Source organism: Plecotus auritus (genome assembly GCF_963455305.1).
Source record: "Plecotus auritus genome assembly, chromosome: 8".
Taxonomy (NCBI): Eukaryota; Metazoa; Chordata; class Mammalia; order Chiroptera; family Vespertilionidae; genus Plecotus; species Plecotus auritus.
This window is the reverse complement of record NC_137782.1, coordinates 97,117,587-97,129,964: the sequence shown is the minus strand read 5'-3', so window position 1 is coordinate 97,129,964 and position 12,378 is coordinate 97,117,587. Positions and strand designations below refer to the sequence as shown.

Sequence of the window (12,378 nt, the reverse complement as noted above, 5' to 3'; positions counted from 1 at the left end):
TCGGGGGGGGGGACTGTTTCCAGGGCCTGGGAGTCTCCTGCCTCCAGAAGGCCAGGCTGGGCTCTGTTAGGATGTCAGCACCTTGCCCTGGACCAGCGTGAGTGAGGATATGGAGCTGGGTCCGAGGCAGCAGCCAGGGCTGTTCTGGGACCTGAGACGGACTTGGGGTCCCCCTCGGCTCTGAATGTCAGTCACATTTAGTCCAACACAGTCCCGGAAGGGCACAGGAGTGAGTGGGAAAAGGGGGCCCATCTCAGGATCTGTGGGCGGCGGCGGATCACTACATCCCAGGCTCAGGGCTTCTCCGGGCTCCGGGAGCAGACACAGCGATGTCTTCCTCTCTTATCCTTGAGAGTAAAGCCAGAGCACGATGGGGAAGACTTTCTCCATCAGTTTGTTTTAAAATAAGACCAGGGAGGTTTGATTTGTGACAGAAAATCCAGGCACCTTTCCGGGATGTCCTGGGCTCCACCACACTTGTTAACAAGCGAGCACCTGGAGCCTGACACCCACTCCCACCCCAGCTTCTGAAAGAGGCGGCTGCTGGCAGCCCTGGTTTGCTTTCTCTGACTGCTTGCAGCTAATCTGCCCACCCGCCGCCTGCGCCGGCCCCTCAAGGGACTGCAGGGCCAGCCACCCAAGGTTGTGGCAGAAATAATACCATATCCTGTTCCCTTCGCTGACACCAGGCTGGCCCTCGCCTCAGGATTCTGAGACAATCAATCGAAAACACAATTCACCTTGTTGAAACAGCAGCCCGGAAAAGGAGCTATGACAACCGCCTCCGGCAGCAGCAGCAAAGTGATGATAAATGTTTGTCCTCCCGCCCCGGATGGGTCGGTGGAGTGGGGACAGGTGGGAGGCAGCCTGGCCCAGAGCCCTCCTGGGACCAGTGCTTGTGGACAGCAAAGTTCAGATGAACACGGAACACGGTATTACTACAATTCTGCTTCAAGTGTTGCACGGGGCCAGCTTCCATGTGAAAATGATTCGGTGTTTGTCTGAGCTTCACATGCAACCAGCAGCCTGTATTTTAGTGGCTGCTCCTGGCAGCCCCACGGGGCCTCATCCGTGGCACTTGGCTCAGACCCCTGTCCGACCCCTCATAATTGGAGACCGCAGTGCGGGCCGTACTTCTCAAACCTGGGCATCCGCAGACACCACTTGGGCCACTTGTCTGACCAGCCCCCCTCCCCCCCCGACCCCGCCTGCATGTGGCCTGCCCCCGGAACTCTGCTGGTCCTGGGCCGAGCTCCAGAGTCGGCTTGGGATCTGACCCACAGCCGCACCGATGGTCTGGGCTGCTCATTTTCCCTCTTGAACCTTGAGTCTTATCTGTGCTAAGCGGGGCGGGCCCACTTCTCGGTAGTTTCGGATCCAGAGACCACACAGGTCACAGGCTTAGCCAGAGCGGGCACGTGACAGAGTGTTTGTCGTCATTGATGCTGGGTTGGATCTTCAGGATGAGGGGCGCCTGGGTCAGCGCCGAGGGGACCGAGCCGGCTCACTCTCTGGGCCGGGCGGTGTGGCCTCCCGCGCTTCCCGTGGTGTTTGGAATAAAACCCCAGGTGTGGTCCCGAAGATTGCGAATGGCAGGCTTCTTTCTGACCTCACACGGGCCCCGGACCTTAGCATGCGCCTTCTCCTTCCCCAGCCTTCCTCCAGTACCGCACCGGTCCCAGCCCTTCTCTGCATCCTGCTCCTTCTCACACGCCAGCTCTCGGCCTACATGTCAGCTCTGAGGAGGGGCCCTCCCTGACCTACAGGGTCCCCGTCTGAGCCTCTCATCCCTGTGATGGCTCCACGCCCTTGGATTGGCTCACTTTTTGTCTGTCTCCATCTGGACCGCGAAGGCCCCGCCCCGGCAGCGTCGCCTGAGTGGTGCTCAGTAAACACCTGCCAGGTGCGCTCATCGGTGTCCCCCCCGCCCCCCCTCCCCCCCCCCCCCCCGCACAGCCTCCCGGCCCGCTGCCTGGTGCGGTCGGGCTGGGCTCACCTGGCTTGGAGCCCTCGTCCACGGAGCCGTTGTAGACCTGGTTGAGGAACTCAGGGCGGTTGTCGTTCATGTCGATGACGTAGATGTACAGGTCGATGGGGTTCTCCACCTTGTTGCCGTTCATGTCCACGGCGTGGGCTCGGAGCTGGAAAGCAGCACAGGCAGGGTCAGGGCCTGAGCGCCTCTGGGGGACACTCTGGACTGTTCGCCTTGGGGAGCAGGGACAGCAAGTTCCCTGGGACCTGAGACAGTGGGGCAGGGATGATATAGCAGCTCTGGATCCCCTGGGGGAAAGGCTGGGTGGCGTGGGGGTGGGACACATCACAAAGCCTCTCTGAGCCTCAGTTCCCTTTTCTGTGGAGGCGGGGAGGGGCGGGGGGCAGGGAGGCAGGGGAGTGTGGTGGGGGAGGCCGTGGGAGAGGGGGACTGGGGAGGCAGGGAGGCCGTGGGAGGGGGGAGGCGGGGAAGCCGGGGAGGTGGGGGAGGCAGGGAGGCGGGTGGGGGTGGTCCAGGGAGGCCAGAGGGGGGCGGCCGTGGGAGGATGGATAGGGTGATGGGCAGGAGCTGGGGCTCATGGAGGCCCAGTGCTGAAGCCACCTGGGACCCCTGCTTGGATTAGCCCTGACCAACAGCCAAGTGCAGGTCCACCTACCATGACTGAAGGAAGGCCCTCGGGCCAACCTGGGGCTGGACCGTAAGTCCTGCTACTGGGAGGTCAGGCCTGGGGAGACCCAGATGGGACCGGCTAAGGTTACCCTGGGGGCCAGGGCTCCAGCCAGAAAGGAGAGAAGTGGTCAGGCCTGGAGGCAAGGGCAGCTCCCAGGCCCAGGAGGGCGTTTTCTGTGCCGCCATGAGAATTAGAAACGGATCCTCTAATTGGAACAAGGTGAACTTGACCAGCAGCTGGCCTCCTCCTGGGCCCGCGGGAGCCAGAGCTTGGGTGCCCGTGAGACTGGAGGCACCGGCTGATCAGGGACGGAGGCCTGGCGTGGGGCACCTGGCCGTGATGAAGGGGATGCTGGGCTGGGTTAGCAGAGACCTGGAGTTGCTGTTGCTTGGGAGGGGGGACAAGCCTTTGCACCCTTCCTCCTTCCTTCTTCTCACTCACTCAGGTGTTCACGGGCCCAAGTACTGGCTGAGGTCCCTGTAGACCCCAAGCAAGGCACCCTAGAGGGGCCCGTGCCTCTGGGAGGGACAGAGAATGAGGTCAGAGGGGTGGAGAGCCCAGGTCTTGCCTGGAGACTGGCACGGCAGGCACCACCAGAGCATGAGAGCAAGAGGTCACTGCTCCCGCCGTGCCCAGGTGCCCGCCTCGTAGACACCACATCAGGTTCGGCGAGGCCCCAGAGGAAAGGAGGCGGCCCTTTAAGGAAGGCCTGCGCCTGCATTTTCTCGCTGTCTTCCGCCCCAGGCCCAGCTCAGAGACCACAGCGGGTGGGAGGCTGCGGGGCACTCTCCAGAGCTGGAGTCCAGGGCCCGAGCTGGAGTCCAGGGCCCGAGTGCGCAGCCGCCATGACCCCACCAGCACCTGGGCAGCCACGTGGGCGTGGACCGTGACCTCCTTGGCCTGGGAAGGAGGTACAAGTGAAAGGTCTCGGGCTATCCCCACCCCGAGTGGAGACCTGGGCGCGGTGCCTGCATGGTGGGCGCTTCCCTCCGGGACCCTGGGCAGGCTCAGCGGTGAGTCCCCTGCACAGCGTGGACCTGAGGTGGATACTCACGTGGTAGGAGGCCCGCTCCTCCCGGTCCATGGGCCGAGTGACATACATGCGGCCAGACATGGAGTCGATGCTGAAGACCTCCATGGGCGGCTGGTCGGCGCCCACGCCCGTGATGCTGTACCGGATGGGGATGTCGTTGTCTTTGTCCGACCGGATCTGGAGGAGGAAGGAGGGAGAGGACGGTCAGCAGCTGCGGAGCAGGGACACGCTCCCCCATCACACACACCCGGCTGCCTTTCCCGCACACCCAGGCCTCAGCTCGCGCTTCCTCCATGAGCCCATCACCGGAGGGACAGCCAGTGCCCCAAGGCAACAGGGAAGCACAAGACACCAGATTCCAGGGGCAAGGCTCTGCCGGAGTGGGGGACACATCAGGGACACAGCCTCTGCTGAGACGAGGGCCATGGCCCTGGCACAGATGCGCCTGACCGCCATCAGACCTTGGGGAAGACCACAGCCAGCAGACGGTAGAGTGTACGGGACTCGGAGGGAAGAAAGGTGGGGACCCAATACATGTATGCGGCTGAGTTTTCATTCCTGCAGGAAGGTAATGGGCAAGCTTGGATGTGCACAGATGGAGAAAATATCCTGTCTTCCCGCTCCTGGGACAGAGGCCCTGGAGGGTCTGAGTTGGTCCCTCGTAGGGGAACCACAGCGACGACCTCAAGAACAGGGCTGACAGAGCCCGCAGGTAGACACGGGCACCCACTGGGAATGTGCCTTCAGAAGGCACAGCTTTGCATCAGAGCCCAGGGACCAGGATCACATTTTGGAATAAAATGGACCACAGTGAAATCTAAAAAAATTCCACTAAGCAGAATCGGGCAGGGCCTCTTACTGGAATAATGCAATTACAATTTAATGCTGCCACTTACAGAATTCCAGGAATTTTAAAAACATCCTAAAGTAACCATGGGGCTAGGTAGGAATCGAAGCTGCATTCAGAGGCTAGTTAAAAACTGTAACAACGATGGACTACCACATGGCCACACCCAGGGAACTGGGCCCAAGGGGGAGCCATCACAAAGCCTTCACTTTGAATGTTTGATCCTTGAAACAGAGCTGCAGTGAGGAGAGCGCGACACAGCAGGACAAGCAAAGAACACCGGGTGGCCAGCAAAGGCAGATGCAGAAACCCCTGCCTCTGGGAACAGAAAATGAAGAACTGATAAATCAATTCAAGAGCTGCCCTCAGGGAGGAAAATCCTCAAGAAAACAGATGCACCTCTGGCAAATGTAAGATAAAAATATGAGTTTTCTTAACATGTTGTTATTTACTTCATTGGTAACTCAGTTGGAAATCTTAATAAAACTGACTTCTTTTGTGAGAAAATGTAAAAGTTTGAACTTGACTCGAAAAAATAGCAAACCTGAAGAGATCACCATTTCTTGGTGACATTCCTGCAAGAAGTGCCGCAGGATCAGGAGAGCATCCCCAAAGGTCACCACTTTGATTCCTGAGCAGAGCACCTGCCCAGGTCGGGCCCTCCATCCCCACTAGGGGATGTGCAGGAGGCCGCCCAGCAATGTTCTCTGTCGCATCAATGTTTCTCTTCCCCTCTTTCTCCCTCTCTCCCTTCCTCTCTCTCTAAAATCAGTAAAAACATATTTAAAAAGGCAGATAATGGGGCCTCCCCTCTGAGGGCACAAGTTGGGGGCAAGGACTCCTGCCCTGAGTGTCCAGCAGCGGCCTCCTCCTCGGTAGGACGGGAAACGGGGGCACCATTTACCTAACAGTCGGAGGAGGTAAGACTTCCATTACACAGGCATGTGTAGGTCCGTGCAAGCCCAGGGTTGCAGGGTGGTGGCCTCCAGAGAGGAAACACACACATGCTCATATGCACACACACACTCACACATGCTCATGTGCACACACTCATGCAAACACACACTCACACCCGCGAATGTGCACACAAATTCACACTTACATGCCCATACACATGCTCACATGCACATACACTCATGCACGCACACACTCTCCTGTTCACACACTCATCTCACGCACGCATGCACACTCATACATACATACACTTATGTGCACACACTCACACACATGCACATACACTTATGTGTGCACACACTCACATACACATCTCATGTGCATGTGCACACACACATATTGTCTGCGAGCAGTGTCTTTGCTCTGGGTCCTCTCTCTGACCGCCTCACTCTCCTTGGTCAGGCAGGGCTCTCCCTGGATCTGTCGGAGCAGCACAAGTCAATCCTGGTTTCAGGCCTTGGTCTGGGGACAGATGTCACCCCACACTGTCCCCTTGAGCCCAGAAACCCCTGAACTTGGCTTTGCTCTGTCAGCACAGCCACCCCGGTTCCTCCTGCTGGAGGTGACATGCTGGGCCCTGGCCTTCCATCTTTGGCCGGTGGTCTCATTGATAGTGCCAGGCATCCCAGGACCAGCTCCGTCCGCTCTTCGTCACATGCCTCCCTGCTGCCCACCAGGTGGCGTCCTTCAGACACAAAGGCTGACCTGCTCAGACCAGCCCTGGCCAGGCAGCCGAGTGGGGACTCAGGAAGACTTCTTTCTGGGGGCCTGGCTCCATTCCCAGGGGTTGTTAAACAGAAAGGTGGCTCTCCGTGGCCAAGATCCATCTTCTCCATCCATGGAGAGTTTGCACCAAGACTTGGTCACCAGGGAAATGGGGCAAAAGCTGCAAGTCTAGATCAGAGAAAGGAAAGCCCCTGTTTGCCGCCTGGGCTGGCATTGTTCCTTGGTGCTTGGAGAACAGCTTAAAAGAGACCACACTGTGTTGAGGAGAGAAGGGGATGCTCAGTCAAGGCTTGCTGTGTGACCACTTCTGCTTCCAGGAGTGCGGAAGGTTCTAGAATGAACATGTCAAACTCAAAGGCTAACACGGGCCAAATAAAAAGGTTTAAGTTTATGTGGGCCACAAAAAACCAAAAGCTTCAATTTTCATAGAAACGTAGGTTTATTTCGATAGAGACATGCTGAATATAAAGGGCTGAAATAAATGAGTAATCGTTAACATAAAATAATAGAACATTTTAATAAAAATTAATATTTTTTCTTGAACACTGACTTACCAGACACTGAATAACTGCACATATTAATAAGCGTCACGCAAATAAACCTATTTTTCTTGTTCTCTGAAAGCAAAATATTTCCTGTTGCACACACCAAACAAGTCAGTACAAGACTAATGATGTGGCAATCTGCTGCTAAAATATTCACTGCTAGTATTAGTGGAGAGAAATGGTGCGCCTGCGTGTAAGGCGTGTAAGGGAAATGAATATAACACAATTATAGTAATCAGTCATTAGCGAATGTTGTAGTTCGTTATTAATAACTAGAGGCCTGGTGCATAAGATTCGTGCACTGAGGGTGGGGGACCCTCAGCCTGGCCTGTGCCCTCTCACAGTCCAGGACCCCTTGGGGGATGACTGCCTGCTGGCCTAGGCCCGATCCCCAGGGCCTAAGCTGGCAGTCAGATATCCCCCTTGCAGTCCAGGGCTCTCAGAGTCTGGGACCCCTCACTCCTTACCGCCTGCATGCAGTGGAAGTGGGGGAGGCTCCTGTCACCGCCACTGCACTCACCAGCCATGAGCCCAGCTCCCTGTGAGAGCTCACTGACCACCAGGGGGCAGCTCAATGCAGGAGCTGCCCCCTGGTGGTCAGTGCGCATCATAGCGACCTCGTTCTGTCGTTCAGTCGATTTGCATATTAGGCTTTTTTTATTATATAGGATTATGTACAACAGGATATTGTAAAAATTAAGTTAAGAACTTTTTATTAAAATGTTTCTTACATACCATTATATTGGCTGGACTGCAAAAATATTTGTTGTGGGCTGCATGCGGTCTGCAGGCCGCGAGTTTGACATGCTTGTTCTAGAATATTGGTGAGTCCAGGGGCTCCCTTTGACTATAGATTAAGAGCGGGGCACTTGGAGCGCACAGTAGGCCCGCAAACAACATTGGCTATCTTGCACTGGATGGAGGAGGGAGTGTGAGCCAGGGCCAGTGCAGCTTCCTCTACAATTTCTGGGCCAGATGGCCTGTCTTGCACAGGGACATTTAATTATACAACTGTGGAAAAGAACCCACCACGTATTTTAGAGATGTTATTTTTGCAGAGAAATCTTGTTATATTTGACCATCAGTGCATTTGCCTAATTCTCCAGGTGCCCTTCAGTGGCGCCTTCTGAAACCTGCTGCTTCCAAGGCTCTTTACCCCAAGCCCCGCATGGTACCGTGTGGAGAGGAAATGCTGCGAGTGAACCCCGGGCCAGGGGCGCAGTGCCGACTTGTGTCTGGGAAACGGGAGGCCTCATTCAGCACACCCGCTACGAGTGAGGAGCACGACCAGCAGCTCGATGCCCGAGAACACTGCTCTTTCGCGTTTGCTATCGAAGGACACAACAGATGGTGAAAGGTTGGTTTACTTTAAAGGAATGTCTACATTAAAACAGCTCACGGTGCCGGCGACTGTGGGGAGCGCCGGCTTCCTCCTCCACTGAGGGATTCTGGCGGGATCCCTCCAAGGAGGAATATTTGCCTAAATTCAAATGAACTTGAAAGTGGAGGAAAAGTCAGCATGTGCTTGAATTGCAAGCAACTCAGAGACACCTCCCAGAAGCACCGAAGGAGAGGACACCACGGGGGACAGAGCCATCAGGACGCAGCCACCAGAGGCCCTCGGCTGCAGGTAGTGCCCCGCCAGCACCCCCGGCTTCCAGCACCACTGCCCCCCGCACGCCCTGTGTGCCCAGCCCTGAACTGACACACGGCCCTGCCCTCCTGCGTCCACGGGCCCATAGTAGAGTAACCTACAAAACGATGCCCTCTTGTAATTGTAAAGTGTGGTAAGGATCGCTGGGGCAACAATGGGTCAGTGAGAGACCTGGTGGAAGAACTTAGGGGCAGGGGGGTCATCGAGTCAGGTTCCAATGGAGTGTTTGGTCTTGTCCACTGCTACACATGATTCCCGGACACACACACACACACACACACACACACACACACACACACAGGTACAACACACACAGGCACACACACACACAGGCGTGCACACAATACACAAACTGCACACACATGGGCACACACACAGGCATGCACACATAAGCACAGACACACAGGCACACACATAAGCACACACACAGACACACACACAGGCACACACAGGCACACACATAAGCACACACACATAGGCGTGCACACACATACACAAACTGCACACATATAGGCACACACATACACATACAGGCACACACACAGGCATGCACACACATATACAAATTGCACACACAGGCACACACACACATAGGCACACACACATAAGCACACACACATAGGTGCACACACACATAGGCACACACACAGGCACACACACACATAGGCACACACACAGGCACACACACATAGGTGTGCACACACAGGCACACACACAGGCACACACACATAAGCGCACACACAGGCACACACACACATAGGCACACACATAAGCACACATACATAGGCGCGCGCACACAGGCACACACACATAGGCGCACACACACAGGCACACACAGGTACACACACCTAGGTGTGCACACACACATAGGCACACACACATAAGCGCACACACACATAGACACACACACTCATAGGCGCATACACACATAGGCACACACACATAGGCGTGCACACACATACACAAATTGCACATACATAGGTACACAGATATACACACACATAGGCACACACAGGCATTCACAGACACATACAAACTGCACACACATAGGCACACACACTCATACACACATACTTACATATGCAAACATACACAAACTGCACACACATACACACAGGTGTGCATATATGCATCACCAGTCCTCCTGGAAGGTGACGACGGCTCTGTATCAGAGCGGGTTTGCCCACCATTTGGAAGGTCCCCTCGACCGCGTGGGAGCATGTGAGAGATGCTTTCCAAGTCCTCGGGGTCATCTCCCCCACACAGGACGAGAATTTGTAGTGAAGTGTTTTAGCTCTTTTTCCTTGTGCGATATTAAACTCAGCAATTTCCCAATAAAATGGATTGTGAATTCTTATTTTTGTTACCTGTTGGACATTTGAGCTCCCTGCCACAGCTCCCATGTCTCAGGGAGTAAAACACCCGCCCGTCCCATCCCTGGACCAGCCAGGACGCAGGTGGCAGGTTTGCGCTTGGCCGTGACTGCAGAGGCCAAGAGAGAGAATTTTCTTTTAAAATCCGGCTCCACGGAGCACAGAGGTGAGAGTCTGTTTCATCGAAAGGCACCTGCAGTCGCCGGAGCCTTGGCCAGCCCTGCTGCCAGGCCTCCATGGGGACAGCTTGATTTTCATGCTGAGAATCAGGCCTTTCTCAGGCTTACGTGTTCGCCTGACCACATGCCCGCCCTCAATTCTGAGCACTAAGGATTCCCTGCACCAGTTTCTGTTCCCTAGAAACACAACACAGCTGTCTCGGTCCCTAAGGGCGGCACAGCCACGCCTCGCAGCATGCACACAGTAGGTGGTCAATAAATTTTGGGTGAGCAGACAAAACAGGGGCACACTGCCTGGTGGAGGAGTGGCAGCCAGCCAGCTGGTGCCAGGTCACGGCGGGGCAGAGGGACCCTAAGGGTGCGTGGTGGTGAGAGGGCTCCCAGGACGGGCCTTCACAGGCCGGTGAGAGGGAGGTTGCAGGGTGTTGGGCGGGTGGGGTCTCTCTTTCAGGCACCGGGCTGCTGTATGAGGGGCAAGAAAATGAGCAGGGAAAGGGGAGGGAAAAGAGGAAAGAAGGGGAAGGGTCTGGGAGAGAATCGAGGTGTGGTCCCCCTCCCCAGGCTGGCTCACCGGGCTGCAGGTCCTCCCTCTGAAGAGGACAGCCAGGACTCCGCGGCCCCACCCCGGGACTCCTTTGGGGACCATTCAAGAAAAATCCCAGAATGTCAGCCCCACCCACCATCTTGTCCAACCCATCGGCAGATAGGGGGGCAGGCCCGGGAGGAGAGCGGGTTGGGCCAGTTCACTAGTAGCTGGGGGTGCAGGTCCTGTTTTGGTTATGCCGCCTTCCTAAGAAGCCTCTACACGCAGAAGGGAAGATGAGGAAGCCATGGACTCCCAGGTCTCCCCAGGGCCACTTGCCTCTCGGCCCTCCAGCCCGCTCTGGCACACGGCTGGGGGTGCCGGCACCACCGAAGCCCCACGCGCTAAAACGCCACCGTGGCTCTGAGGTCCAGGACAAGAGCTTCGCGTTAATAGCCTTTGGAAACGATTATGGACGGCCAGCAGCCCCGTGGGAGTCTCGTTCAGCTTGCTGCGCAGTTTAATCCAAACACCCCTGGTCACGGCCCGGGGCAGCAGCATCCAGCCACAGGAAACCGTTCTCATCAAATCACCGGGACAATGTGGGGTGCAGGTGACGAGGGATGCGTATGATCATCCCTGATTCTCGAACTTCTCTCTCAAGAGGCCTGGCGTGTCTGTTTCTGGCGTTACACGCTGATGAAGTCCAGCCTTTGATGGCTTTCAACTAGGGGCTTGTAACGAGCAAAAACCCCGGCGTGTGATGGGAAAAGGCACCTGTGGTGTCACACAGACCCTGGCATGCATCACCGTTCTCAGTTGCTTTGCATTTTATAAATCATGAAAAACTCCCCAGTCGCAGGAACACGAACGAGGCCGTGAGGATGCTCGGGGGTGGGAGGTCGTCCCACACTTCTGGAAACGCCCTCCGGTCGCCAGTGAGCAGCAGTGGCTGCTGGGCAAGGAAGACGCCACTGCAGACGGGGAATGGCCAGGCTTCCCTGCTCTCCAGCAACAGAGGCCTGACTTCCTCCTGGGGAGTACTGTTCCCTCATCATGAGTGGTCTTGGGGAGACAGTCAGGCAAGACGCCTCCCTCCCCTAGCCCACAGGCAGGCCCAGGAGCCACACTGGGACAATCTGCTTCTCTCTTTCAAATGTGGACCTTGAGTGAAGAATGGCTCAGGGGAGAGTTGGGCCGGAGCCCTGTCGGTGCATGCCACCTCCCTGCCAAGACCAGAGCCCTGGGCACCCACTGGCCAGCCTCCCTGCCAGTCCATGAACAGTCCAGGGTGCTCCCACAGGGCTTCATGCCTGGGTAACTGGACTTGTTTCCCGTCCCAGTAAGGCAAGCCTCTGCCTGCCCCAGGTTTAGCATGAGGGTTCCTGAGCACGGCCTGGCCAGGTAAGTGCAACCAGACCTACACCAACGCCCATCCTGACCTTTTATTTTATTTTATTTTATTTTATTTTTTTGCTATTCCTCACCCAAGGATATTTTTTCCATTGCTTTTTGGAGAGAGTGGAAAAGAGGGAGGGAGGGAGGGGGGGAGAGAGAGAGAGAGAGAGAGAGAGAGAGAGACAGAGAGAGAGAGAGAGAGAGAGAGAGAGAGAGAGAGAGAGAGAGATTTGTTGCCTTCCGCACATGCTTCGACCAGGTCCTGGAATCAAACCTGCAATCCAGGTAGGTGTCTTTGACCGGGAATCAAACCTGCAACCCCTCGGTGCTTGGCCTGGCACCCTAACCACTGAGCACACCAGCCAGGGCCCAACCTGACCTCCTGATCCTAGTGTTGGGGAGGGGTTTCCTACAAGTAAAACCTGAGACAGGGATTCTTGTGGGAGTGCTTGATTGGGCAGAGCCCCAGGAACAGGCAGGAGG

The 12,378-nt window shown here is 56.2% G+C and overlaps 1 protein-coding gene across 3 annotated transcripts in view; it reads right to left on the bottom strand.

Annotated features, from left to right (window-relative positions):
• The window catches only part of CDH4 (cadherin 4), a 402,200-nt gene that overhangs the window by 57,678 nt on the left and 332,144 nt on the right, over positions 1–12,378 (bottom strand). For all 3 annotated transcript variants that reach the window (XM_080686973.1, XM_080686975.1, XM_080686974.1), the window contains 2 exons: positions 3,718–3,873; positions 1,997–2,141 (listed from right to left, as the gene is read on the bottom strand). In XM_080686973.1, coding sequence (XP_080543099.1) covers positions 1,997–2,141; positions 3,718–3,873 — 301 coding nt within the window. The remainder of the gene's footprint in view (positions 1–1,996; positions 2,142–3,717; positions 3,874–12,378) is intronic.